Source organism: Lynx rufus, unplaced genomic scaffold (genome assembly GCF_022079265.1).
Source record: "Lynx rufus isolate CCGP_SWC_20201006 ecotype Redwood Valley unplaced genomic scaffold, mLynRuf1.p SCAF_3, whole genome shotgun sequence".
Classification (NCBI taxonomy): Eukaryota; Metazoa; Chordata; class Mammalia; order Carnivora; family Felidae; genus Lynx; species Lynx rufus.
The window spans coordinates 167,844,293-167,872,153 of NW_025814845.1; the positions used below are offsets into that span (position 1 = coordinate 167,844,293).

Sequence of the window (27,861 nt, forward strand, 5' to 3'; positions counted from 1 at the left end):
CCCCTGCCCCCATGCCAGGGGCATGGCTGGAGCATGCCGCTGTGTCTGCAGGAAGGCAGCAGCATTGTCCCCTCTGCAGACCCTTTCGGGAGGTCATCTTTTCTGGGAGAGGCAAGTCACAGACGCTTGCGAGTGAATGGCTCCTCCTGAGCTTACTTCCAGCCTCGACAGCACAGACAGGGGAGGGTGAGGGCACGGGAGGGGTGGGGGGGAGGTGACAGTCTGTGTCAGAGGACACCACGGATGTGGGTTGCCTTAGGGTCTGTGGAACAAATTCTCAGCCTGAAGACCAAACCTGGCTACGTGCACGCGCTTTGATTCGCAAGTGTTAACGCGACGTCTCAGGGGCCTGGCAGCTCCCCAAGGGCTTTGTGTGCCTCCCTGCACGTGTTCTGTGTTTGGACACCGCCACCAAGGGGGCTGCCTCCCCCGTCACTGGGGAGAAGGCCGCTCCTCCCCTCAGCAGGGGCTGAAACCCCCTCCTGTGCCCCTCACCTGGAACAGGTAGTCTCCAGGGGGTACGTCAGTGATGTCGACCCACTGGCAGTCGATGTCATGGCGATACATGTCCCAGCAGCCCATGGTGATGCCCTGCTCGCCGAAGTTGGCACACTCATAATTCTTCTGGATGTCTGCAGGCGGGGGCAGAGGGAAGCCCGGTCACCATGCACCCTGGCCCCACTGCCTGAACTACTTGCCCTCCCAGCTGCCCTTCCCCCAAAGAGCCCCAAGAAGGCCTGCTGGGTGGGTGACGTTCCCAGAGCCCACACTCAGCAAATCTCTCCTGTCCCCCAAGTCCTCAGAACTCTGCTGCTTCTGGGCTTGGCATCCCATCTCCCCACTGTGCGGGCTTCTCATCCGTTCTCATTTCATTGGAATCCTTGCCTTGATTCCCACATGCCACCTGCCCCTTTAGGCCCAGCCTGGCGCCTCCTGTTCCACGAAGCCTCCCCTGGCCACTCTGGCATTTCCACTAGCCTGGGAATGGAGTGAATGCTTATCTGGGATCGTTCTGGTGCTGATTATTTAGCTTAATGTGGCGGTCATCTTGCCACCCTCTGGACAATCAGCACTTGGATGTGGGCCCAGGTCTGGTTTGTCAATCCGACCCTTAGTGGGTCAGCTGGTTGCCGGGCACGTAGTAGGTGCTCAAAAACCCATCTGTGTGTGTGATTTCCTGGCATGTCATGTCCCTGACACATTTATTGAGAGGCTACCATGTCTGGGCACTACTCGGAGCACTGGGTATATGGAGAGGAATCACTGTGTCTCCCTTGAGGCCCAGTCAGGTCCGGACGGCAGGTGCACAGGTGATCACAGTGCAACCGTAATGGCCTGCTAGGGGTGTGGGCAGAGAGCTGCCTCTGTCTGGGGGAGTCGAGAGAGTCCAGGAACCTCAGAGGTGGGTCTTTTGGGCTTGGACTCGGAGAGCATGAGCCTGTGGGGCAGGGGTACCCGGTGCTGGGACACAGAGAGAAAGGCTGCGGCAGCCAGAGGGAGAGGGGACCACGTGCCAGGTTTGGGCCTTACCCAGGGGACCGTGTGGACCCACCCGTGCCCATCAGCATAACTCTGGGGGCTCCTTCATAGCCAGGCCTTGCCCACAGAGCTGGGGCCATGGAAGGCCCTGGCTAGAGAAGGGTCACGGGGAGAGTCAGCAGTGGCCAGCGGGACAGAGTCCAGCATCAGGCCTGGGATTCAGGACAGGTGGGGGCATCTGAGCCCCTCTGAATTCCCCCCCACCCCCCCCACACACAAAGATACCTCCTTCGCATTCTGTGTCCTCCAGGCAGAAGCTGGCTTTGTGGCCCTCTGCCACCTTGGTACCATTGAGGTTCAAGAGGTCATAGTGGGTGAACACTTCCATGCTGTGGTAGTGCCTGAAGCGAGAGAGAGGGCCCGCGGGTCAGTGTCTGGAGGAGCTGCCGCCTGCAGCTGGAGCCAGCAGCGTGGTCCGAGCGGGGACAGGGCCTGAGGGCGGGGAGGGCAGAAGCAGAGGCCGCTAACCGCTAACCATGGGGCTCCAGCGGCCACGCTCTGGCCCAGCCCCGGCTGTCACCAGCTGAAGGGGAATAACAGTAGGGAATGCAGGAGGTACTGTGGGGTTAGCGAGGTAAAGGGGTGAGCACCGCGCCTGGGATACCATACGCTCAATAAACTAAGCTATCTAGAGGCTCTTGGGGGGCTCAGTGGGTTAAGCGTCCGACTCTTGATTTCGGCTCAGGTCGTGATCGCACGGTTCTGAGTTTGAGCCCCACATTGGGCTCTGCGCCGACAGTGAACCCTGCTTGGGATTCTCTCTCTCTCTCTCTCTCTCTCTCTCCTCTCTGCCCCTCCCCTGCTTGTGCACGCACACTCTCTCTCCCTCAAAATAAACTTTAAAAATTAAGATATCTTTAAAAAAAATTTTTTTTTTCAACGTTTATTTATTTTTGGGACAGAGAGAGACAGAGCATGAACGGGGGAGGGGCAGAGAGAGAGGGAGACACAGCATCGGAAACAGGCTCCAGGCTCTGAGCCATCAGCCCAGAGCCCGACGCGGGGCTCGAACTCCCGGACCGCGAGATCGTGACCTGGCTGAAGTCGGACGCTTAACCGACTGCGCCACCCAGGCGCCCCTAATTAAGATATCTTTAATAGGTGTTTTTCATAATCCTCCGGGGCATGAACGTGGCTCTCCCAGCCCATTCCTATTGGGTATGCTTACCGCAGACTGATAAAAGTGATGTCTTTTGAAAACTTTTTTTTTAATGTTTTGTTTTTTTTTTTTACATTTATTTATTTGAGAGAGACAGAGCGTGAGCAGGGGAGGAGCAGAGAGAGGTAGACACAGAACCCAAAGCAGGCTCCAGGCTCTGAGCTGGCAGCACAGAGCCTGACACAGGGCTCGAACCCACGAACCGCGGGATCATGACCTGAACCGAAGTCGGACGCTTAACCGACTGAGCCACCCAGGTGCCCCTGAAAACTTTTTTAAGTGGGAATTCGGTGGGGAGGGAAAGAACAGAAAGGGGAAGGCACGTGGAGGAAGGGGGAGAGGCGGGAAGAACAGCGGGGTATCTGGACCAGCCCCTCACACAGCCCAGTGTCAGGCAGGAGGTGGGACTAGGACGCAGCGAGGCCTCAGCCTCCCTGGCACCAGCTAGGGAGTGAGCAACAGGACTCTGTGCTCCTGGCACAAAAAGGGGGAGAGAGGGCTTCTCAGGCCCTTGGGAAGGAGCAGAGCATGGCAGCCGCGTCCTCGTGGGCCCCGGAAGAGAGGCCGGAGAGCTTGTGTGATCCAGCTGCTCTAGCCCCGCGCACCGTTTACATAACAGTGTCCCATCTCTTGGCCTGGGAGGGATTGAGAACAGATGCAGATTCTTGGAAGGTGGTGCATTTGGGTCAGACCAAACAAGGGGAACAAGTCTGCCCCTTGCGGGCGGGGGCCTCCCTGAGGCGCTCTGCTGGCCAGGACCATCCTAAGCCGCCATGCGAGCATCACAGGCGTCTGCAACTGCTTGAACACACTCGTCGCTGCCATTGCAGGGACACGGGGCAAACGGGGAGACAGAAGTTCAAGGCACCCAAGGCACGGGGAGCAGAATGTCTGGTTGTGTTTAGGCACGACCTGAGCCTCTTCCTCAGGAAAGTGGGAATGATAACAGGACCCACTCTCAGGGCTCCTGGAAGGACTGAATCAGAGAAACTGCAGAAAAACCTCACGCGGGGCTTGTAACAGAGCGGCACTCGGCACCTGTCGGCTCTCTCTTGTTTCTCCGGCCCACAGTAGTGCCAGGAGTAGTAGTTTCGTCACCACCACCACTATTCCCACTACCATTCCCAGGCTTCCTCACCCCCCAGGTCTCACGGGGCCGGCCTCAGGCTCCCTCCGCCGGAGGACTGCAGTCAGGACAGAGGCAAGAGAGGAATGAAAAGGATCGGTTTTCTGAGAGGAAATTAAAGGCTCTTTCCCCCTTCCTCCTGTGTTTGCTTGTGCTAAAAATGTCAGGAGTTCCTAAGCTGGGCTTTTCCCAGGTCGCTGATGTTTCTGGGTAAAGCGATGCTGGGACAGGGGCCCCCCGAGAACATTCACAAGGACGCATTTTGTGGCAAGTGGAAGTGATGACTTTGAACGAGTCTATTTTGGCTGCTTGCAGGAGCAGGATGAGACATGAGGTCTGACTCATTGCCTAAAACATGTCTGCATCTTTCAGAGAGGGGTTTATGTTGCCATGTTTACCGGCTGGAAAGACTGAAGAGAAATAGGTTTATGTTCCGTTGTCTAAACAAAATTCAGACGGAGGCCACAGATGGACTGTTGTAAGGCTGACCTTCTCCCACTCCCCCTGCTTCCTGCACGCTTGATTTAAGTCTTCCCTAGCTCTTCAGTTTTTCCCCTGTGAACACTAGGAGGGAACAGCTGGTTCGGAGCCTCTTGATCCCAGCTAGCTGCAGTCCTGGAGCTCCAGTGCTTTATCTCCGGGACAGGTGTGGACATGATCCCGGGGCCAGGTCCTCCTCCCCGCCGGCTGGCTGTGGAGGCCAGGGGTACCCCCCAACTACGCACCCCAGGAGATCTAGATGGGGCTACCAGGACGACGGACGGACATGTCCTAGTGATGAGGGTATACTTCCTCTTTCTAGGCTGAGGTGTCCTGACTTTTGCAAGCCTTAAGAGGATGCCTGATCCATGGGGTAGACCTAGGGAAACTCTAACGTGGAAAGAAATTCCAGAACCTAAGAAGAGAGAGCATAACCTGACACTTGGTGGAAGTCATTGTAATCTGGATAAAAGGAAGGATGGCCTTCTAGCACAAGACTCCAGAGCTCGGTATCCTAAGACATGGTACCAGGGGAAGAAGGAGCTGATGAGTACGTGGGCGACCCACAAGGCTGGTCCAGAGGAAGATGGCGGGTTTGGGTATATCCCTTGTCATCCTAGGTTGTTGGGGGCCCAAATAAAACTCTGCGTCAGATCCGTGCGCACTGTAGAGGAGATGCTGTCACTCTTCATCCTGTCCCATACCAGCCACATGTCATAGAATGGACAGTCCTGGCTGGTGCTCAGCTGCGGCTGGGACAGTGCTCTGTCCCCACTGCAGAGAAAACGGGGTGTGCTCCAGTCTCAGGAGGTGCTATCATGAAGGGCGGGGGCCTTCCACCCTTCTACCCTGCTTCCCCATGTGTGAGGAGGAGCCCTCTGGCCAGGCCAAAGCCCTACGGATGCGACGAGGGCCTAACATGGGCTCACAGGGGCCACATCGCACCTGTGGGGCTTTGATCCAACATGGGGGCCTGCTCTGCATGCAGCAGAAGCAGGGCAGAGCGAATGAAAGTCTCTCCTTGTAGCAGGGCTGTCCCTGACTCGCTGGGCTGGCACCCATGCTGGACATCCACCTCCCCACCGGCCAGCTCCTGGCGCCTCTCCAGGGGCTTCCTGAGCTGTGAAGGCCTCAGAGGAGAGCTGCTCTGTGCTCACCTTCGTCCGGACCCCGTGGAACCTGTGATGTGATGTGTCAGTTAAAGAGGTGTGGCTCCACCCCCTGGGGTGCAAGTGGCAGGAGGGCAGGATCATCAACCAAGGGCATGATGCATAGGAGAGAGAACAACTCAGGGCATTTTTTTCCTATGTCTGATTGGCAAGGCAAGTGCTAAGGGGGTCAGTCTTCACGTTTCATTTTAAGGCTTTCAAGGAACACAGTTCTGTTCCTCATTGTACCATCAATTAAATTGGGAGTGATAGTTTTCCCCATTCATACTAATTTGAGCCAGGGTTCTCAACTTTGGCTCTGAGGTCTGTAAATCTGCTGAGATAGGGTATTAAGTCTTCCAGAAATAATTTGTTTTGAGTGGAGGGAGGGCCTGCTGTCATCAGACTCTCAAAGGGACCCAACAGAGGTATGGGGCCAGGAGTCCTATTGACAGGTCCTCCTACAGAGACTGGAGAAGCCCCCTGGAGCTCTGGAGGCCAGGGTGCAGGGGTGTCCTCTTATGTTCCCTGAGATCTTATGGTCATAGGCTCTCAGTTACGGACCAGGAAGGGGTGGCTGGGAGGGACATATGCTTGGCCAGCATGTTTTTTCTACCCATCCCTCCCAAATCGTTGATGGGAACATCTGTAAGCAAAGAAATGAAATAGACTACAGGAAAATCAGGGGGTGGGGTGGCATAGAGATCGGAATGCCTGGGGCTCCAGATCAGAAGAAACACTTCCATGGTGTCGCCATGTGTATTCTTAGAGGACAGACCATTGCTCGGAGAGCAAGCATATGTCCCACGGAGACTTCTGCCATGTAATGTCTGGGTGGACCGCCATGTGTGGGACAGAGATGCAATTATGTTCCACTTATAATAAGCAACATCAGCCCCGGCAGACCCAGGGCTCCCACCACGTAGTCTCCAAAGGAAATCAGGCACCAATATGGTCATGACTTTAATTTTACTCTTTGACTTCCACCCTGCAGAAGGCTGGCATGTTTCTATATAAAGACCAAAAATTCTTTGGCTAGTCGGGACATTCAAAACATAATTTATAATAATTATAAAGGAAAATCAACACCCTAAGTTCTATCATAGTCTTTTCTTTTGAAACAGATGGAACAGCTCTATCCCAAGACTTATTGGAATGTGACCGGACCATCAGTTGTGACAGGAAAAAGCAGGAAAAGGATAGCTTTCTGATGAAGATTCAGCAGAGGTAACGGAAAGATTTGCCCACTCCCTGGGGTCAGACAGCCGGGAGTGGAGGGTCCCTGCCGGGCGACTTCTTGTGTTACCCTGGGCAAGTCATGTAGACACTGAGCCTCTGTCTCCTTACCCTTGAAAATGAGGGTTCCATGTGCCTGGCAGTTAGAAGGGGGTCAATAAACATCAGTTCTTGTGCCCCTCACAGTGCCTGCTTCCTTTTCGAGCTGGAAGGACACCTAGCGATTGATCAGCTGGGCTGGGGCTTCTCAGGCTCTGATGTGAGACGCGCACATCAGCGGGTGACGCTGACAAAATGCAGATTCTGATGGGAAGGTCTGCGGTGGTCAGGCTCTGCCCAAGCCCATGGGCCTCACCGTGAGACGCAGGGACCGAGGACGAGAGCTGTGCTGCCGAGAGAGCACTGATGCACAGGAGGGCGCTCGCCGTGGACCCCTGAGGGGCACTGCTGCCCTGTGCACAGCAGGGGCCTCCGCCCCTTCAGTTTCAAAAGTGTGCTCACTTCTGTTCCCTCTACCTGCCCAACTCAGGCCTCAGCAGGAAAATGCAAACAAGCTGGGGCAGTGGGTCCTGGATTAGAGTAAGAATCAAGGCAAAGTGAAAAAAAAAAAAAGAGAAAAGGCAAGGAGATGAATGGGGTGGCTTCTGTTGGCTCCAGCTAGGGCTGGCTCTAGGATTTCACTCTGTTCTTGTGCAGGACTTACAACACTGGGACCAAGTCCACAGACTGAGGGCTGGCAGGGACACTGGAGGTCCCCGGTGATGTAGCCCAGATGGCCTGACATCGCGCAGCTGGTTACAGCTGGGTTGAGAGACCAGGTCTCACGACTACTGGGCCTAGAACTCTTGTCTCCACACCCACCGTCTTTCTCGAGATGTTTAAAATACATTGATGAATGAATTCAGTCTAAAAACTGCAGAGCCCCCAAGCACCCCACAGATCGTGAACTTGCCATAGATGCATTTGAAAACCATTGACCAAAGGGTCAATGGAGAGGCAATCGGGTCCTCAAGAAAAAAGTTTGTTTCCTAACAGTAGAGGCATTGGAGGCAAGAAAGAGACTGGGCTTAGGGAAGGGGAGGTGGGCCGGGGCAGCTGAGAGTGGAGAATGGCTGAATAAATGTAGAAGGCCATTGTAATGACCCCTCCAGTGTAGGAAGACTCTGCCTCCTGGATGTGTGGCCTGTCAGCTGTCTCCAGGGCTCCCTGTGACTCTGAATCCCATCCAGTGCAGCGTGGGGGGCCAGAGTAACATGCTAACGATGAACAAGGAGGGCTCACCTGTGGCAGTCATGCCAGATCCACGCATGGCGGCCATTCTTGGGTCGGAAGTCAGACTGCCCATTGTTGTGGATCTGGGAGGAGAAGCGCAGAAGCCGGCGGTAGCCTGTGGTGGGGTCGGTCTGCGCAGCCGAGGCTGACAGGCAGTTCTCCTCCATGGCGCATTGGAGCATGAACATGGGACGGTCCTCCAGGTAGGTGCTCTGCTGGACAATCTCCGCATTGAGGACCAGGTCAGGGGCAGCTAGGGAGGGCAGACACGATGTTCAAACAAGACAAGACACCCCTCCCCGCCCCCAGCACCATCTGGGACTGGCTCATGGCCTCCCAAGGTCACTTTCCTTGAGGAACGCCACCCCCAATTCCTCTTCCCCTTCTCTGAGAGTCCTCTTGGACGCCTCTGTGGTTATTGGTGCAAAATGGTGGGCAAAATGCTGGCAACTGTTCAGTCTGGGTGATGGTACATGAGGGTTCATTATATTGTTCTCTTTACTTTTGGGTGGCCGGAGATTTTCCATAATAAACAACAAACAACAGCAATGATCGTGTGCCTCCCTGAGGGAGAGCACCATCCATACCTTGGTCTGATTCTTCTGGGATCGATAAATACAGTCTACAACATGTGTGACATTGTATGTAGACTTACAGTCTGCTCATACTGTTTCCCTTAAAATATATCTTGAGGTATTTCCTTGTTAATAAATATCCATTACAACATGCATTTCATGGCTCTATAATACTTAATTCATAGCCCTATTAACTCATATTTTTAGATGCATTGGTTCCTTGACATTTTTGCACAGTTAAACATCCTGTAGTAAATCTGTATTTAACTTCAGTTTTTTCTTTAGAATATATTTCTATAATTGAAACTGCTGGGAGGAAGGGCTATATGTTTTCAAGGCTCTGATGCATATTGCCAAATTATCTTTTTTTTTTAAAAAAATGTTTATTTACTTTTTAGAAAGAGCACAATCCAGGGAGAATCTGAGGCAGGCTCTACGTTCTGAGCTGTCAGCACAGAGCCCGACGTGGGGCTTGAACCCACGAATTGCAAGATCATGACCTAAGCCAAAGTCAGATGCTTAACTGACCAAGCCACCTAGGTGCCCCTGCCAAATCACCTTCTTAATGGCTTCTTTCAATTTCCACTCACACTGTTGCTCTACATGAGGGTTTCCCCCAGGTACTTCTTTTATTTTTTTTAAATTCATATAAAAAAATTTTTTTAATGTTTATTTTTGAGAGAACAAGCGAGCAAGTGCAAGCAGGGGAAGGGCAGAGAGAGAGGGAGACACAGAATCTGAAGCAGGCTCTAGGCTCTGAGCTGTCAGCACAGAGCCCGATGCAGGAATTGAATTCACGAACTGCAAGATCATGACCTGAGCCGAAGGTGGAAGCTTAACTGACTGAGTCACCCAGGTGCCCCCAGGTATTTCTTGTAAAACAAAGCTCGATTTACTCAGCACACAGCACACAGCAGGTGTTAAAAAAAAATTACCGATGGATACAGCCCATGTTTGCTCACTAAGCAATTCTATTAGAAGGTTTAGCTTCTTTACAAAAGGGTTAACTGTAAGTTTCCCTTTAAAAGTCGGATTCCATTGACTATTTCTAGTACATTTCAAGTCACAAAATTATTGTATCTGATGTACAACCAGACCCATCCTATGTTTTCCATCAAGTTGCTTGTAAATGTCTAAAGTGGGTGTGCACCTGTGAGCTTTGCTTCCCTCAAGTCTGCCAGAGTCTGGAGCATTCCCCACGGCCTCCCGGCTGCACGTGGAACACGGCAGCTTCTCAGGACACAATTTCCGGCACGGGGCGGCACCCTCTGGAGAACAAATCCATCTGCAGGGCTTGGATGTGGAACTGAAGGGTACGAAGGGGGAGCACTGATGGGATGTGGTTTGGGGAGTGGAAGACACACATCGGGAGGCCCTCGTTCGCTGAGAAATAGTTCCTCTTGGAGGGCACACACCAGGATGCCCGGTACCGGGTGTTCTGGGCATGCTTTTATTAGAGGGTGTTATAAGTCTCTTATTCACTGTCTGCACCCTACTCGGTACTCAACCCACGGCCCCTTCCTTTGCTTACCTCTGAGCTGAGCAAATGGGTCTCCATTGCTCTCTCCTCTTTCTGGGAGGAGGCCAGCCCTAACCCCAGCTCAGATGTCTTAACATGATCTGCAGTTTGCTGGCAGCCTGGGAACCGTGCTCTCAGCACCTGCCATAGAAGGGGGCCTTCACCTCCCTAACATCTGAAATGTCCACCGGAAGCTCATCTGAAGCATGAATTCATCTGCCCATCCACCAAGTACTATAGCGAACACTGCACTGTCTCTGGACAGTGCTGAACAGGGCAGACTGTGGCAGGAAAGACAGAAGCACATACTAATTACTTAATTACAGTTGTGTCCAGAGATAGAAGGAGAAACATGGGTGTGTTGGGAATTATGACAGGGGGACCCAGTCTGGGGGAGGAGGTCAGGAAGAATTTCCTCGGAGGCAGTTATTTTTCGTTGCTCCCTGGAGGATGAGTGGGGACTATAGGAAGTATCTCTACAATGTCAAGTTGCATGTGCCAGGCCCCTGGGGCATGAAGGAGGACCAAAGCCTGGGCGGTTGGGACACTGAGGAGGGGTGGGGGAATGGAGGGTGGCCCACAACGAAGCCGGGCAACACCTGCCTTGTGCAAGTCCCTGCACTCACCTAAGTGCTGTGGGAAAGCTCGGACGGGTCTGGACAGGACAGAGGCATGAGTGGGAGGCCAATATTGATTCCGGCTTCTGGGAGGGGGAGCAGTCGGAGGGGCACATGTCACTGTGGGGATCCCGCTGAGGGGCCTCTGCAGTATGGAAGAATGTCATCTGGACACAGGCTGAGACAGTCGGGTGGAAGGAGGTAGAGGGAGTCGAGAGAACATGGAGAGGTAAAAATGAAATGGACTGTATGTGGGGGGTGGGTGAGGAGGAGAAGGCTTGCAGATACAGGTGTAACAGGTTGGATGAGAAAAAGTAATTACAAAGGGTTGCCTGGAGAATATACTTTCTCTCTCTGAATAACATTCATTAAGCCAGATCAGCCAAGAGCTGTGTTCCCGGCCCAAACGGCACTGCCTCCCTGTAGTCACTCTGAGTGATGCCTTTAGCCTAATTTGAGGGGTTCTCAGGACCCCATGAAACTTCTCATCTGCCATGAGGATGTCAAGAGTACTGTTGATCTCATAACTGTCCCTTTTCATGAGAAATTCCCTTCCATCTTGGAAACTAGAACAGTGAGTTGCTCCTATCTCATGGGTTTGTTTCTATTTCATGGATACTGGTATTAATGACCAGGTTTCCTTCCTTTTTTGGCTGTTAGGAAGCTCATGGTGAATTTTATGACCTCCCAAGAGTAAATGTATAGGACTCCACACTATAATTTTTTATTAACCTCTCTCTTGGTTCCATTTTGAGCCACTACCTTTTTGCCAACCCCTACTTTCTTGCTGTTTTTTAAAATGTTTGTTTGTATTTATTTTTAGAGAGAAGAAGATGGTGGGAAGAGCAGAGAGAGAGGGAGAGAGAGAATCACAAGCAAGCTCTGTGCTGTCAGCATGGAGCCTGACATGAGGCTCGATCTCATGACCCTGAGATCATGAAATCAAGAGTCGGACGCTTAACCAACTGAGCCACCCGAGGCACTCCTTTTGTATCTGCTTTTATCTCATGCTACCTTTTACTGAGGTTCATATTGTCTTAATTTCCTTTTGGCAATAATGGTATATTACAACATAAAATAAATTAAGAAGCAAAGGAAAGGCCCCTGACTGCTTTCTCTCTGCTAGGATGTTCTTCCTGGGGCGGGGGTGGGGGCGGCTGGCAAGGGTGATGATCTCCTCAGACAGGACGCGATAACTTGTGCTATCTGCCCAGAGAAGCTCATGCCGGGTGGACAGTCCCACCTTACAAGGCTTGGGTCAGTGAGTCTAACGGGGTCGATGGGCGGGCGAAGCTCACTGAATTCAGGTTTACTCTTCCCCAGGTTCTCCATGATGGTAAAAGACGTGCATCATTGTTTATTGTGCACGTGTACGTATTCATTGTCACATTTAATTTCCAGTGTCTCAGAAAAAAACAACTGTAAATCATAGTGGTTAACTAACTTTGCCAAAGTCACCTAATAAATGGCGGGTGGGGTCTGATCTCAAGTTCTCTGGCCAGATCCTGGGCCTCTGCCACCTGCCAGGTTCTCGAGGGAGAAGGCTAAGTGTGGTTTTATAAGGCCGGGGTGGGGAGGGCAGAGTCTGGGCATCAGGACAGCAGTGTGCCCGCAAAGCTGCACGGCGAGGCCTCTCTCTCTCTCTCAGCACAGAAGGGAGCCTTCATGAGCTGGGCCATTCTGAGTGTGGGCGGGGTTTCTCCTTCTGTGTATTTAGGCTCTCTGGGATTCCCAGGGAGTCACTGGGAAGTTGCCTCCACGGTGTGAAACGGGAGATGCCCTTTGGCGCAAGGTGAAAGGAAGGAAGCCAACAGGCACAGAGCACCTCCTATATGCTTCGTCTGCTTTACTGCCCTCAGAGATATCCTCCAAGGAAGGTGCGCTCTTCCTCGTCAACTGGTAAGAACGCGTAGTTCTCAGTCACTTCGTCTACACTGGCCTGCCATTTGAACCCAAGACTCCCAGACTCTCCAAGTCCCTCCCTCCTGCTTGTCTTTCCACTGTCAGCAGGCAAGTTGTGGGGCTGTGGGTAGGGGGTAGTTCCTCCCCCCTCCCCCCACCCCGACTCTTTTCACTTAAAATTAATCTCTGCTTTCCTCTTTGGCACCTCTCAGGGCAGACGCCCCAGAAACTTGCAAGGAATAACCAGCGGGACTCTTTGGAGCCTGGCGGGGAGGGTGGGGTAGGACCCCCAGGGACTCTCACTTTCTGAGCAGGCGACTCCAGCCCCGTACTGCACCGCACCCTGGGGGCAGGTCACATCCTCATCGTGACGGCAGTGCGCCAGGGACAGCTCCGTTCCCGAGCACTTCACTCCACTCATGACCACTTTGTTGGCGAAGATATTTCCGTGCCAATACCAGGTCTCCTGGATGAAACAAAAGAAACGGGAAGTGGGTCACCTTGGATTGTCACTGTCTCATATTCTGTCAACTTTCGGCCTCACAAAAATCCCCAAGCTAAAGCTAAATGAGCCCCATTTTTTCAGATGGAGACAGCAGAGGCACAAACAGTCACTCACCCAGGTCATGCACTTTGTTGGTGGCAGAGTGAGGGAGACCCTCACACTCTGGTTCTGCCACTGCTCCCCGCGGGGAAGGCATAGCTAAGACTCTGGTCAAACAGCAGTTGAATACTGTGCATCAGGAATGGCAGGCACCTGCAACTCCCAGCTCGCTCCCCAGCCCCACGCCCGGGGCAGACATGACTAGTCAATCACAGCACTCTCTCCTCTAAACCCAGTGTGCTCTCAGGATCCTCAACACAGTGCTCCTGGGAGACACTGCCAGTTGGTCAGAATTGGCAGGAGAGAAGCGATCTATTCACACATGATAGTTCAATATTCATACATCCAATTGGTTCTGTTTACTGAGAGAACGCCCCTCATCCTCTAGAGAGAACACCGGGGCCTAGAGAGGGGACAGGGTGTGTAATCAGTGGCAGATCCTGGCCCACTGCATGACCCTGCAGACACACAGGTGTCTTAAGAATGAGCTGACCAGGGGCGCCTGGGTGGCTCAGTCGGTTGAGTGGCTGACTTCAGCTCGGGTCACGATCTCGCGGTCCGTGAGTTCGAGCCCTGCGTCGGGCTCTGGGCTGACAGCTTGGAGCCTGGAGCCTGTTTTGGATTCTGTGTCTCCCTCTCTCTGACCCTCCCCCGTTCATGCTCTGTCTCTCTCTGTCTCAAAAATAAATAAACGTTAAAAAAAAAAAAAAAAAAAAGAATGAGCTGACCAGGAACAAAAGTAGCTGGAGAACACTGTTCTTCCGCCCCCTTTGGGGCCCCAGAGAGTGCCTCGGCTGGTCAAAGCAGTATTAGCAGAGGCACTATGGGAAGCCAGGGCCCCAGAGGGCGTGGGCAGTGGCATCAGAGGCCTGTCCCTTCTGAATGCTGGGAGAGGAGCCACAGGGCAGTCTCTGCTCAGGACTCAGCTCCTGCCCTGGACCCGGCCAGCCTGCAAGCAGGCAGTCAGGCTCAGCAAGGCTGCGGAGTTGTCCCGAGTCCTTCCCTAGGTGATCCCGTTCTGGGGGACAGGGCCACTTGGGCACAGGAGCTGGAGTCAGGGTTGGCCAAGCAAGCCGGGGGGGGCTCTAGCCATTTTCCTCTTCTGTGAGAAAGTGTTTGGAGCCAGGATACTGAGGACCTGAGCCTAGTCATTCCATGTCACAGGGAGACAAACTGAGGCACAGAAGAGTGGCTGCTTTGTCCTAGATCATTATACAGCAGGCTGGTGGGGATACAGTCGGGAATAGACCTTGAGCCTCCTATCTCTGGCTCCTCCTCCTCCCGGCCTCCTTCTGACAACGTTCCCTCACACTATAGGGAACAGAAGTCAATGATTTTTTAAGCCAAAGAGCTTCCTGCCTTTCCTCTGCTGCCGTCCAATAGGGGCAGGGGCTTAGCTACCTTCATCTGAGTCTCTGTCTTTAAGGAAGGGACCGGAGGGAAGAGGGCACAGATGCAGGACAAGGCTTGGAGGTTTACCTGCCAATCACGGGGAGAACGCACGACACCACTTGGGAAACATGGTCTGGCCAGAGGGGCCTCCAAGGGAGTGAGCTAAGGCATCTGGGGCCTTGGGCTGGGTGGTTGCCACTGCCCCGTAGGACCGAGTTGTTTCCTGCTGCATAGGCACATCAGGACACCCCAGAATCAGTCCACAGCCCAGGGTGATTCCCAGCACTCAGAGCTGAGTGGACCCTGGAAACCAGAGTCCAGCCCCTCACTCTGTAGTGGGAAAACAGTCCAGAAGGGAGCATGACTCGCCCAAGGACTCAGGGCGGTGAGGGGCAGAGCTGAGGCCAGGATGAGGTTCCTACCCACCTCCCCTTCCCCCGCATAGTCCAGGGCACTTTGCTCTCTACTTTCTGGGTAGCTGGGGAAGGTTCGTGGAAAATAGGGGCTGACTGAGAGGGGCAGGGCCGGATTGGATGGAAGGGTCCGAGGCTGGGGCTTCTCACCTGGAAGGCGTTGCTGGCAAAGCCCAGTCCCAGCTGCCGGCAGACCACCATGGCCTCCACAATGCCCCAGTTCTCACCACACACGGTCCCCCATACGAGGGACCCGTTCCTCTCCACCAGTACCTCCACCCGGCCCTCGTAGGGGTTCCGGCCCCCGTTCAGGCGCAGCTGCGGACAGAGAGAAAGGCATGGTCAGCAGCTGGAGACAGAGGGGAGGTGCCCACCATATTGCCACCAGTCTCAATTTCCCCAAGCCAGGGGGTCCTGCCTGGGACACAGTTGGATTCGACAGCATCACTGAGAGCCTACTGTGTGCCCTTATCGTGCCCAGCATGGTCTTACGTATTAGGTCCCCGCTCACAGGCATCCTGGAACCTTAGAAGCCTGTGTGGCCAGAGGAGAGGCACTTACCCCCACTGAGCACCACAGCAGCACCTGTTTCTACTCCCTGCTGCCCTCCGTGAGACTACCTGTAGGGGCTGCCCTTAGAATCAGACACTAGTGAGGGTGCAAGAGGCCTTAAAATATTAGAATTCTGCAAGACTCCTTCCTGGGCCCTTTGTCATCATCACACCCTCTGCTCACCTGGTTCCAGCTCCCGATCTCATTGGCCTCCACCCCCACTCTCCTCTCCACCAGACCCCCCTTCCGAGACACTGTAGCCAACTGCCTATTTGACAGTTCCGCCTGGCACCTTGCAAAGGCCCAAATCTGACCCTGGCATCTTTTCTGACCCCACCTAAGCCTGTGCTCTAGCTCTCCCTCGCTCCCCATTTCAGTAAAAGGCACTACCATCTACTCCAGGGGCAGCAACCTTTCTATAAAGGGCCAGGTGGCATCTTAGGCTTTGTGGGCCGTATGCTCTGTGTCGTAACCGCTCAGCTCTGCCGCGTAGCTCAAGAGCAGCCAAGGCAGATGTGTAAATGGCTGGGTATGGCTGTGTTCCAGAACAACCGTAATTACAAAAGCAGGCAGAGGGATAGGTTTGGCCTGCAAGCTGTAGTTTGCTGATTCCGAATCTGCTCTGTTATACACGCCAGAAATCTCGGAACCATCCTCGACCCCACCCTCTCTTTCTTCCCCCACATCCCGTCAAAAATCTTCCTCCGTGGATTTCATCTCCAAAGTCTCCTTCCAATCCATCGCTTCCCTCCAGCTCCGTGCAGACCCCCTTGTCCCTGGCGCCATCACCTCCTGCCCCTGCCAGACCTCCGCCCCCCCTCCCTGCCCCGCTCTGGACTTCATCGCCCTATTGTCTAGTCAGAAGCCAGAGTCGTCTTTGAAGACCACCCAATCGTGTCACTTTCCTGCTCAGAACACGTCAGCGGCTTCCCATGCTCCACTGCTCACTCTCTCATCCTGTTCTCCGACCGCCAGGCATGTGGGCCTTCTCTCAGCTTCTGTGGCTCCCTAACTCTCCTGACCGAGTCCCATAGTAAGTCACACCTCTCACACTGAAGCCCACTGCATACAGATGCCCTTCTGCCTTGCTGATCCTTGTCCGTCTTTCCGATTCCATACCCAACGACACTCCTCTCTCGCCTGCAGGGTCAGGGCCCACAGACACATTCCATTGCTCCCCACACGTTTCCTTCTTGGCATTTATGACAGTTAGAACTAAGCTAACTCACAATTTGTTTAATGCCTGTCTCCTCTGCCAGAACATAAGCTCCGAAGGGCAGAGTTGTACTTGTGTGGTTTGCTGTGTGAGCAGTAACGAAGCGAGCATCTCACAAGTGTTAGGTTCTCCAACGCTACTTCTGGAATGAATGAATAAGTGACCAGTCTTATAGACGGAAAGCACGGACCAATTTACATGAGGGCAGGCAGAGAGATCTGGAGGTTGGGGAAGCGTCCTGAAAATGCAACCCCTAATCCAAACACCTTACCTTCCTTCCCTCTATACATCTAGCAATTCATTCCTTTGGGACAAGGCATGACACCTCCAGGAACCCTCAGTGCATTGGGCTGTTGGCTCACCAGTTCTAAGCAAGCATAACTTCTAGGGCATGAAGTATGTTCTTAAGTTCTTATTATGGGCTTAGGGGTTGCAAAAGTCAATGAGGTCAGCTGGCAAACAGACAAGTCAAGGGCAGCCATGATGCTAAGTCTCTGTCCTACGCTCGTCGAATGAAAGAATGAGATAATTCAGGGGCGCCTGGGTGGTTCAGTCGGTTAGGTGTCTGATCCTGATTTTGGCTCAGGTCATGATCTCATGGTTCATGGGTTCGAGCCCCATGTTGGGCTCTGTACTGATGGCGTAGAGCCTGTTTGGGATTCTCTCTCTCTCTCTCTCTGCTCCTCCCCTGCTCACGCATGCTTGCTCACACTCTGTCTGTCTCTCAAAATAAATGAATACAAAAAATGCGATAGTTTGTGTAAAGTGTTTAGATAGGGCCTGGCACAAAGTAGGTGCTCAAGAAATATGAGCCATCATCAAAGTGATGATCTTTATTAGGGTGGGAGTCCCATCAGAAATCAAAACTCTCTTCAGAAGAAATCGAAGGGTTTGGAGCACACGAGAAGGGGGCTGGCCTTCGGGAGGCCAATGTTTGTCTTGCTGAGTATCTCTGGGCTGAGGACCAGGGTGAAGGTGGGCACTGGACACTGTCTGAGATACGGATTGTACTTTACCCATGACTAATGCATCTTTAGGGCTATGTAAAAACACAAACAAATAAGATGAGCAGAGCCATTGAGAAAATTCCAGAATGGCAGGAGGCAGGCGACTCAGTTCCAACATCCCAAGGAAGGGCCAGTGCCTTGGGCAGGCGTGTGTTAAAAGCCAACAGGGACGCCTCTAGGTAACCCCAGGCCAGCCCCTCTGCTTACCTGAGACCTAACAAAGGCCTCTATTTCACCATATACTTCCTTTACGTGCTTACTGAACTCTGCCTTAGGTAATGCCAGCCCCTCCCCAGGGATGAAATCAGTTGTGCAGATTTCACCAGATCCATTCATCCAGCTGATGCTCATTGAGCATTTGCGCTGTGACAGGCACTGCGCTCGGCGTGGGGAAGCTTACAGACAGACTTCGGAGCACGTATGGTGTCCGTGGGCCCGTGCAAGTCTCTTGTGGACATGAGTTCATTCTGCTGTCACGACTACCCTGTTAGGTCATCCCCATTCTACAGATGAGAAAACAGAGTCTCAGATGAGGGAAGCGCCTCTTAACTTCCATACCAGACTACCTCCAAACCATAGGCACCAGGCCTCCTTCTCCAGGCAGGGCTGCTTTCGTTTCAAAGCAGGGACCACTGACCCAGAACTGAGGACCGCGTTGGGCCTTTGCAGTCAGGTGGCGGAGGGAGCACGCCGGCTGGGAGATCTGGGCCCTGGGGCCTGGGCTTTAGGGTTCTGAGGTATTGACTGTCCGCTGAGGTCACACTGACCCTGAGGCTTAAATGCTCACAAAGAAACCTAATTTGGGGTCTTGTGAAACCCATCTCGGGTCGCCTCTCAGCGACTGCTGCCTTGACAAGGAGCAATCTGCCAGCCCCTCATGCACATCCCGTCTCCCTCCTCCCCTGGTCCCGAGTCTCCAGCCCCCTGGCCTGGCCGTGGGCCTTTGGACACTGTGTGTGACGACAGACAGACCCCGCGGACAGCAATAGAGCCTGCACTGCAGGCCCTGCATCTAGGCCTCGGGACAAGCCCTCCCACAACGTGGGCTCTGATTTCGGGAGCCGGAGGTAAGCTTCCCTTCTCTCTGGGACGTCCAGATCCCTTCCCTCCCCCCGTGTGGTGCCCAGCTCCCACCACCAAGCCCAGGGAGGTGAAGGCCCGCAGGGGGTGCACCGTTCCGCTGGACCAGCTTAGCACTGAGTCTCAGGATGTCGGCGGGCAGTGAAGTTAAAGAGCAGAATGACTTTCAATCGGGTTTACTACTGGTTTTGGATTCCGTGTGGACTGTGCCCTGCCTTACTGACTGCAGTGGGGACACGTGGCACCTCCGGCTGCCCCCTTCACAGGCCACTGCCTCCTGAAGACGGACTTCATTCTGTCATCTGGAGAGCAGTGAAGGGTGAGGGCGGAGGAGCTGGAAGGACCCCTGTTCACACTTTGTCCTGCTCCCGGGGAGCAATGGGGCTCCCCAGTGCAAAGGGCCTGTGTCCAGGGCTCCCTTTAGTTCTAGAGGATGCTCTCCCTGGTCCATCTCTGTCTGTGAAGCCCTCCCAAAGGTGGCTGGCCGTGTGCCAGCATCCCTGTCCTGCATTTGAAAGCCAAGGGAAGTCTCGGAGGCTCTGGCTGAGGACCGTGGCTGCAGGTTGACTCATGTGGTCACCAGTGGTGAGCGGGGGCCTCTCCTTGAAGCCCTTCTCCAAGCTGCTGCTGTGATTCCCCAGGGCTAATGAGGCCTGGAGCAGCCTCGGTGATAGGGACCAGGTTTCCACTACTCAGGAGAGAATCTAAGCACTTCAAGATGCATTGGGGGCCTTTTCTCATTTTCCAGAGAAGACCAGAGGGAGCAAGAGGCGAGCCATGAAGCTCTAACATGGCCCAGGGCATTGCTCTCCATTCCCAGGGCCCCACTCCTAGGCACCAGCATTCTGGAAACGGCCTGGCCCGCTAGCTAGAGGTGCTCTGACATCACCAGGACCGGTGGAACCCCAAGAGGCCTCGGGTCAGCCAGGGGCCTCTGGCCCTCATCCTTCCACCTCGTCACCCAGTGAGGATACCAGGGAAGGTCAATCCTCCTCAGAGTTTCTGAAAGTAACCCAGGCATTTCCCTTTTCCTATTCCCTTGGCTCTTGATGGCAGCAGTATGGGGTTTGAGAGAAGGGAGCCGCATCTCCCTGAGCATGAATAGGGAAAACAAAACACTTCCAGCCAGTGGAGTAGGGCAGGGCTGCATCATGTTTTGATAAGGTTGTGGTGAACCAGTCCCACACCTCATTTGGGGAGGTGAGGGGGTAGGAGGCGAGGTAACCCGGCCCAGATGTTAGCATGAAAGGCAGCGCGGGCACTTTCCAACTCACATTCCATACACGGGTTTGGTCCTGCCACCAGGCTAGGCCAGCCAAACCCCCCTTCCAGCACCCCCCTCCCCCCCCCCCCCCCCCCCCCCGCACCCCAGGGTGGTCAGAGGTGAATTGGAGGTCAGCAAGGGTGGTCGCCTGGTGACCTCACTGCCACTCCCACAGCCTCCTCAGCTTGGCTCCTCCCTCCCGGCAGGGAGGGGAATGAGGCTTTGCGGTGGTTGGATGACCAAAGCTACCGGGCTCCAAGTTTGTGGCTTTTTATTAGCCATTCAATAGACAAGTCAATTTCCTCATGCACTGGGTTGGAAGGGAAGCTAGGGAAATCCTCTCTCTCACCCCCTTATTTTCAGAGGAGAAAACTCAAGCGTCAAAGAAATTAAATAAGGGATCAGCCAGGGAGTGAGTGTTGTGAACTGTGTCCCCCCGTAAAACTCATGTGCTAAAGCCCTAACCCCTAATATGGCTGCATCTGGAGAGAGTGTGTTTCAAGAGGTAATGAAGAATAAATGAGGTCATCAGGGTGGGCCCTCGTCCAATATGACTGGTGTCCTTATAAGAAGAGGAAGAGGCACCGGGGATGCAAACGCAGAGGCCACACAAGGACACAAAGAGAAGGCGGCCATCCGCAAGCCAAGGAGAGAGGCCTCGGGAGCAACCGACTCTGCCAGCACTTTGATCTTGGATTTCTAGCCCCTAGGACTGGGAGAACACAAATTTTTACTGTCTAAGCCACCCAGTCTGTGGTATTTTGTCATGGCAGCCCCAGAGAACTAACGCAGCGATAAAACATGGGAATCCTGATTGCTCTGCCCGGCGTTGTTGCTGGCGGCCGTGGGAGCCCCACGCCACGCCACGTGGAAGGCTGGCCCCCTGCTGCGCCGAGACAACCGGCACAGCCCATACGACTTTCTTTCACAGGTGACCGTCCCCATCTCCTTTCTGGGGGATCGCAACCAGGTGTAAAACTCCCCCACGCTGCATGCTTGAGCTCAAGGAGCACCGGGTGGAGCCTGGAGGGTCTGTGCAAGACTAAGGCCGGGAATGCAAGACTGGTGCCGGGAATGTGGTGCCTCCTTTGGCATCAGCGAGCACACGGCCTGGCTCAGCCATACCAACCATAAAATGCATCTGGAAAACATCACTTTCTCTGGCCCAGGTCTTCCATTTGTGTTGGAAACCCCACTCCACCCAACTCCAATCAGCCCAAAGTGAATGGTGCCACAGCATACCGTGACATGTGGCATGTTACCTCTCATAGCCCTGTCGTGGCTATCTTGGAATGCCGCTAGACAATTAGCGGTGGTGAGCCTTCCCCGTGGCTGTGGGCTTGTGGCCCATGCTCCTGCTCGCCCACAGGCAAATGCATGGCTTCGCTGAGCGCTGTTGGGTTCACGGTTTTGGCCCCATTGGGCAGTGAATTGCACAACACATGCCGCGGCTGACCAGTTTAGTAGTGTCTTTGGCATGCTGGTGCCAAGGTCAAGAATCACTGTCAAAGCAAGAACCCAACTGGGGAACCATCCTGCACCCTGATATGTCTGCATTTGCTCACTTTTACTTATTTTTATTTTTTGTAATGTTTACTTATTTTTAGAGAGAGAGAGCATGAGCAGGGGAGGGGCAGAAAAAGAGGGAGAGAGAGAGAGAGAGAGAGAAAGAATCCTAAGCAGGCTCTGTGCTGCTAGCACAGAGCCTACTGCAGGGCCTGAACCCATGAACCATGAGATCATGACCTGAGCCAAGATCAAAAATCGGAGGCTTAACCCACTGAGCCACCCAGGCATCCCCGCATTTGCTCGTTTTCAAAATAAGTGCTTAAGGAGCACCTGGGTAGCTCTGGTTGAGCATCTGACTCCTGATTTTGGCTCAGGTTATGATCCCAGGGTCATGGGATTGAGCCCCCTATCAAGCTCCACCCTAAGCACTGAGTCTGCTTGAGATTCTGTCTCAAAGATAAAAAATAAATAAAAAATAAAAAAGTTTCTTTCTCGCTCTCTCTCCCTCTGCTCCCCACCCCCCCCCCCCTCCGCTCAGGCTCACATGCTCTCTCTCTCTCTCTCTCTGAAAAAATAAAAAAATACAAAAATAAAATAAAATAAGCACTAAAGAAACCCTTCCAACACGCCGGCCCTATAGCAGATAATGCACAGGACCCAGACAAGTTCATGGCGTAGTGAAGAGCAGTAAACAGGATGTACTGGGCCTTTCTGTAGGATTGGATAGCCCGAGAGGAATTCATCTTGTTGGCTACCCCTGTGGAAAGATCACCCACGCTAGCCACACGACGTAGGTTTTTAGCGACTCCATCTCAGGAAAGGACGGGTGCGTCTCTGGTATAATGCTGTTAAGTTTCCCCTTTATATCCCTCTGGTTACCAAAATACAGTCTTCTGTCCCCAAATACCGTCTATATTGTGCTTACATTTGTGTAATTTGTAGGCCTGCTGTCGATGTAGTTCCTCTGGGTACTTGGCTACGGACCATGCCAAGGGTGTCCCAGGGGCTTTGTCCTTTACAGAAGGGACTGCGCTGAGATCACACCACACGTCTAGTCCCAGCACAGGGAGAGGCACACAGTGGACGCCCGACATGGGCCACTAAGGACAGCGGTGTTTATACATACGTTTTCTCACTTGGCCCATTTAACGAATGCTAGGTGACAATGTCCTTAATGGTGACAGCAGTGGAGCCTAAGCCCTTTCTGAGTTCATCATCAGAGCACTCTAACACCTCATGTTAGAAACCTTCAGAATGAGGCTACCTGACTCATACTCTCTGGGGCTTGGTCACCAAAACAGAACATAATCCCCTCACCTTTTTCTGGAAGCCCATGGCAGGGATGTTACATCTCACACCAGCATCTTCCTCGTGGTTGCAGCCCTGAGACTCAGCGTTGAATTTGCAATCTATAATGGACTTCTCATTCCCGGTGCACTCGATCTCATTGAGGTGGATGGGTCCTATCCCTGGGGGAGGAAATAAACACGTGCTGTTGACAGCTTCCGGAGGAAAGTTTCTGGAATGGGCAAGAAAGTCTTAGCCAGTAAGAACGTGTTTCTCCATCCTCAAAACTTCCAACTACATCCCATAATCAGCTCAAGGATCCAGGCCTCCTCTCCCTGGAGAGACCTGCTTCTTGTCTTAGGATTCACTTCTCCCATAAAAGCAAATCAAATGTGCTTACTAACTTCCTGTGTGACCTTGACCAACCCACTCAGCCTCTCTGAATAGGTTTTCTTCCTTAAATAAAGAAACTGGAAGAGACGACATCTAAGTTCCCTCTTCAACTTTAATACCTTGTGCATTTATGAACCTCACAGGGGTGACTATCCCTATAGATTCAGAGTCCCCTCAGGAAAGTGATGGCACCCTCAAACTGGATGATTTGAACAGAGTTGGAAAAGGGGGTTTTGAAAACAAAGGTATGGACAGAGTGTGGGGAAATCACAAAATCACAGCAGACAGTCCAATACTCAGAAGCCTCTGAAGCCTCCCCCTCATAGTGGGACACAGATAAGGTCTTGAGGCCAGCAGGAGTGAAGGAAAGATTGTAGTATTGACCCAGGAGAGCAAAGAAGCCGCGTGGAGAGGCCACCTGCTAAGAGCTGTTACCCTTCGTTGAGGAGGGACACAGTGGCCCGCAGGGAGCCTGTAGGGAGTCCCTGTCCTCTCTCCTCTCCCCAGCCCATCTACTGCCAGTGCTCCCTGGGCACTGGCCATGTCAGTGTCCCCAAGGCAGAGAGGGGCCATCCAGTAAATGACCTATGGTGAACATGCAGAGAAGCTTCTCTCACAGGCACCCAGATAACCAAGGGGAGGCCCCTACTGGTTGGGGAGAGAGAAGAGAGAGAATTCCCAAACTGACCAGTCTGGCTCAACTCAGCTCACAGGGCTACCTCCCCTCTGTCTAGCCCTAGCCCATCAACATGGATCAAAGTCAGTTCTTTTTTTTTAAATATTTTTATTTATTTTGAGAGAGAGAGAGAGAGAGCAAGCAGAGGAGGGGCAGAGAGCGAGTGAGAGAGAATCCTAAGCAGGCTCCATGCTGTCAGCACAGAGCCTGACTCGGGGCTTGAACTCATGAACCGTGAGATCATGACCTGAGCCGAGATTGAGTCAGATGCTTAACCAACTGAGCCACCAAGGCGCTCCCCTAAGTCTAGTTCTTTCTGGGAGTTCTGGGCTGCATGGACTCCCACACTGGTCCCTGCCCACCTGTGATCACCTCTCTCTCCTGCCCCCATTCACCATCCTCCTCTCGCTGGGGTCCTGCCCCTCAGCGCTCACTCAAACTTCCCATCTTACAACCACCCTCCCCTGAGCCCACCCTCTGGCCTGTCAGTTTCATCTGCATCAGGGTGAACTTCTTGGAAGAGCTGTCTGTTTTGTCCCCTTTACTTCCATGTCCAGTAGAAGGACCTACTCCTGTCTGTTTCTCCACCAGCCCTCTCCATCTCGAAGTGGTATTCATCCGGCCTGGTGTTCTCACCAAAACCCAGAGGTCACCTCTGGTACCGCCTCCTCCTCTGTGGTTGCCAAGGAATCCATCACCACACTCTACTCACTTCCCTAACTCTGGGTGCTTTTCATTTCTGCCGGCGCAACACTCGTTCTGCTCTGTCATCGTCCATTTGGACAAAGGCAACAGCCTCCAGGCTCCCTCCTGCTTGCTCGTTGCCAAATATTTGCCACAAGACAACCCAAGAGGGTTGTTAATGCATACTGAATCGTGTCACTCCCCATTGTAAGTCCCCAGAATGGCTTCTCACTGCATCGAAGGGTGAAATCCACAGTCTCCGAGCACCCTGTTCATCCTACGCAGTCTGGCTTCACCTGCTCCTCCCACCTCTGCCACACCGCCACCTCCTTTGGCTGCTTGATTGAGCTGACCTCTTCCCCTGCCCGGACCCTCTGCCTGGCCCATCCTCCTCCCTCCTCACCAGCTTGCTCATCCTTCAGGGCTCAGCTTTGGCCACTTCCTTAGAGAAGCCTCTCTGATCTCTGTCTAAGCTGGGCCCCCCTCTCATCGAGCACTCAGGTGGCTCTCTGTTCCCTGTCTGCCTTCCCGCTAGGCTGGTGGGCCCCCGACCACAGGCCGTGCCTGTGTCCCATTTCCGTTGAGGAGGTTTCTGGAGACACTCGGTATCTAGGCCAAGATGAACTTCTGGGACAACCCATATTAGTAAGTGAGAGCCAAGTTTCCCTTTCCTTGGAAATTCATAAACAATAAAGCTTTCAATTCCTTGGAATGTTATACAGTTGATAAAAACACATTGCTGACTATGGCTGGAAGCATCCAAGGACTCGGAGTGGAGAGGCTGGGACGCACCACAGGTGCCAAACAGGGCCCCTGAAGCAGGCAGGGGCCACAGCTCAGGGAGTGAGATGGACACAGAAAGATGCAGCCACCTCGGACCTGAGTATCAGTCAGATGCCGGGCTTGCCTGAGGACCGTCAGGAGGAGGGTGGCGACAATGGCAATGATGACACCACATGTTCACTGAGCGCTTACTAGGGTTCTGTCCTACACACGTGGCATATATGAACGCACTCAATCATCATGGCAACTCGGTAAAATGAGGAAACCGGGGACCTGATGGAGGAGCCAGCACTCACATCAGGCAGCCTGACCCCACCGCAGGATCTCGCTCTGTTTCCGAGGCACGTGAGGAGAGAGAACCCCATGTGCTGGACGGGAGAGGAGGGCTGCTGGGGAAAGAGCGGAGAGGTTAGAAGCACCTGGTTCTTCACGTGGGGATGCTCCCTCTGCCTCCTGGAAGCCCTGCTCCTCTTAAAGAGCTGACCTAGGTAGAGGCCTGCCTCCAAGGAACACTTCAGATCCTTCCTCCTCCCGGGCTCAGCTGGATACAACCTCACCCCTGCCCGCGGCATTTTCTTTTACATCTCGCTGGTGAGGTGATGGGCCAGCAGTCGGGCTGCGTCTCCTCCTCGGGAAGTGACGGGAGCTTTCTGAGTCTCGCCTCCCTCATCATAAAAGGCAATAATAGGGGCGCCTGGGTGGCGCAGTCGGTTAAGCGTCCGACTTCAGCCAGGTCACGATCTCGCGGTCCGTGAGTTCGAGCCCCGCGTCGGGCTCTGGGCTGATGGCTCAGAGCCTGGAGCCTGTTTCCGATTCTGTGTCTCCCTCTCTCTCTGCCCCTCCCCCGTTCATGCTCTGTCTCTCTCTGTCCCAAAAATAAATAAACGTTGGAAAAAAAAAATTAAAAAAAAAAAAGGCAATAATAAAATCTATCTGGCGGGGTGGGCCAGGGGCTCAGGAAATGGTAAATGTTCTCAGTATTTCCCTTACATCTCATCACCTCTCTATTAGTACAGGTTTACCTTTGATTGAGGTTATTTCTAATTTCCCCCACTTGACGGGAGCTCCTGGGGAGCAGAAGCCATTACCATAAATGTTTGTGGAATTAACGAATTCTCCATTCCAGGGCCCAGCCCAAACAACGAATGCTTATGAATCACTGACCTACTGGACTGGCCAGGAGAGGAGAGGTTTATGCAAGAGCCTACCATGCTTTAGACTCCGACTAACAACTGGTTGTGTCCTTCCAGCCGAACTTAGATACACCCTCGCCCAGTGTACAGCTGAGCATGCCCAGTGCTGCCTGTGGGCTCTTGGCTCGTTTTGTGGACCTGGGCTTTACTTGCATCCTGACTCCCAGCACTCACCTACTCCTGGTTCTGGACTGACCCCTGAATTGTTCCTCCTCACGATGGCTTCTCCACGTCCACCTTAGCCCTGCTCTTCCCCCACGTATAAATGCTGTCCCAGGTGGCCACAGGCCGGGGGCAGAAGCAGGGTACTAGGGAGAAGTCCAACGTCTTGGAGCGACGTCACGGACTCTAGACCCAGAATCAACTTTGCTGGTGACAATCACACTTCTAAGAGCATGGTAGAATACAACAGGACATAGCGTAGTATTTTGCATGTTAGAGAGGTAAGCATCATTTCTGGAAACTTCTGTTTCGGCTTTATATGCATGGCATTTCTGCTCGGGGATTTCAGGCAAAAGGGTTTTAAAGCCACTGCTCTAGGGCTGCCACTGGCCACACTGAGTGCTTGGAATGTGGCCAGTCCAGACTGGAATGTGCTCCATGTATAAAACACACCCTAGATTTCAAAGACTTGGTACACAAAACGTACACTATCTCATTAACAGCATTCATTCTGATTATATGTTGAAATCATAATTTGGGGGATAGATTCGATTAAGGAAAATATATTATCGAAATTAATTTCACCTGTTTCTTTTTATTTGTTTTTACAAGGCTACTAGAAAATTCAGAATTACTTATGTGGCTCACGTTGTATTTGTATTGGACAGCTAAGGTCTAGAGTGTTAAAACTGCTTCACCAGGTGTTCATTCAGCTGACCCTACTTATGCAACTGGAACTCATTCATTCATTCATGGATTCATTCATTGATTCATTCATTCTTCATAAAATGAATATCCCAGGGTACTATAAGCTGGCAAGACTTAGCACGAAGAACACAGGCCCTCCTTCCTCTCTTGCAGCACTTGGTCATGGAGGGAGGTGATTGTGGAAACAGACAGCTGGAGCCCAGATATGTGCAGGGGGTCACAGAACACACAGCACAGTGCCTGACTCTGACCTAACATCCATCCTGGTGAGAAGAGCAGGTCTCAGGGAACCCACAGGAGGCAGGAGCCAGATAAACCCTCGAATGTGAATCCAGTGAAGAATCTGAGGACCTGGAGTTTACTCA

General features: G+C 53.1%; 1 protein-coding gene across 2 annotated transcripts in view; it reads right to left on the minus strand.

Annotated features, from left to right (window-relative positions):
- Positions 1-27,861, minus strand: part of LOXL2 (lysyl oxidase like 2) — a 63,511-nt gene that overhangs the window by 2,353 nt on the left and 33,297 nt on the right. For both annotated transcript variants that reach the window (XM_047091420.1, XM_047091419.1), the window contains exons 6-11: positions 22,928-23,079; positions 15,133-15,300; positions 12,877-13,039; positions 7,970-8,213; positions 1,765-1,880; positions 496-632 (exon numbers count right to left, since the gene is read on the minus strand). In XM_047091420.1, coding sequence (XP_046947376.1) covers positions 496-632; positions 1,765-1,880; positions 7,970-8,213; positions 12,877-13,039; positions 15,133-15,300; positions 22,928-23,079 — 980 coding nt within the window. The remainder of the gene's footprint in view (positions 1-495; positions 633-1,764; positions 1,881-7,969; positions 8,214-12,876; positions 13,040-15,132; positions 15,301-22,927; positions 23,080-27,861) is intronic.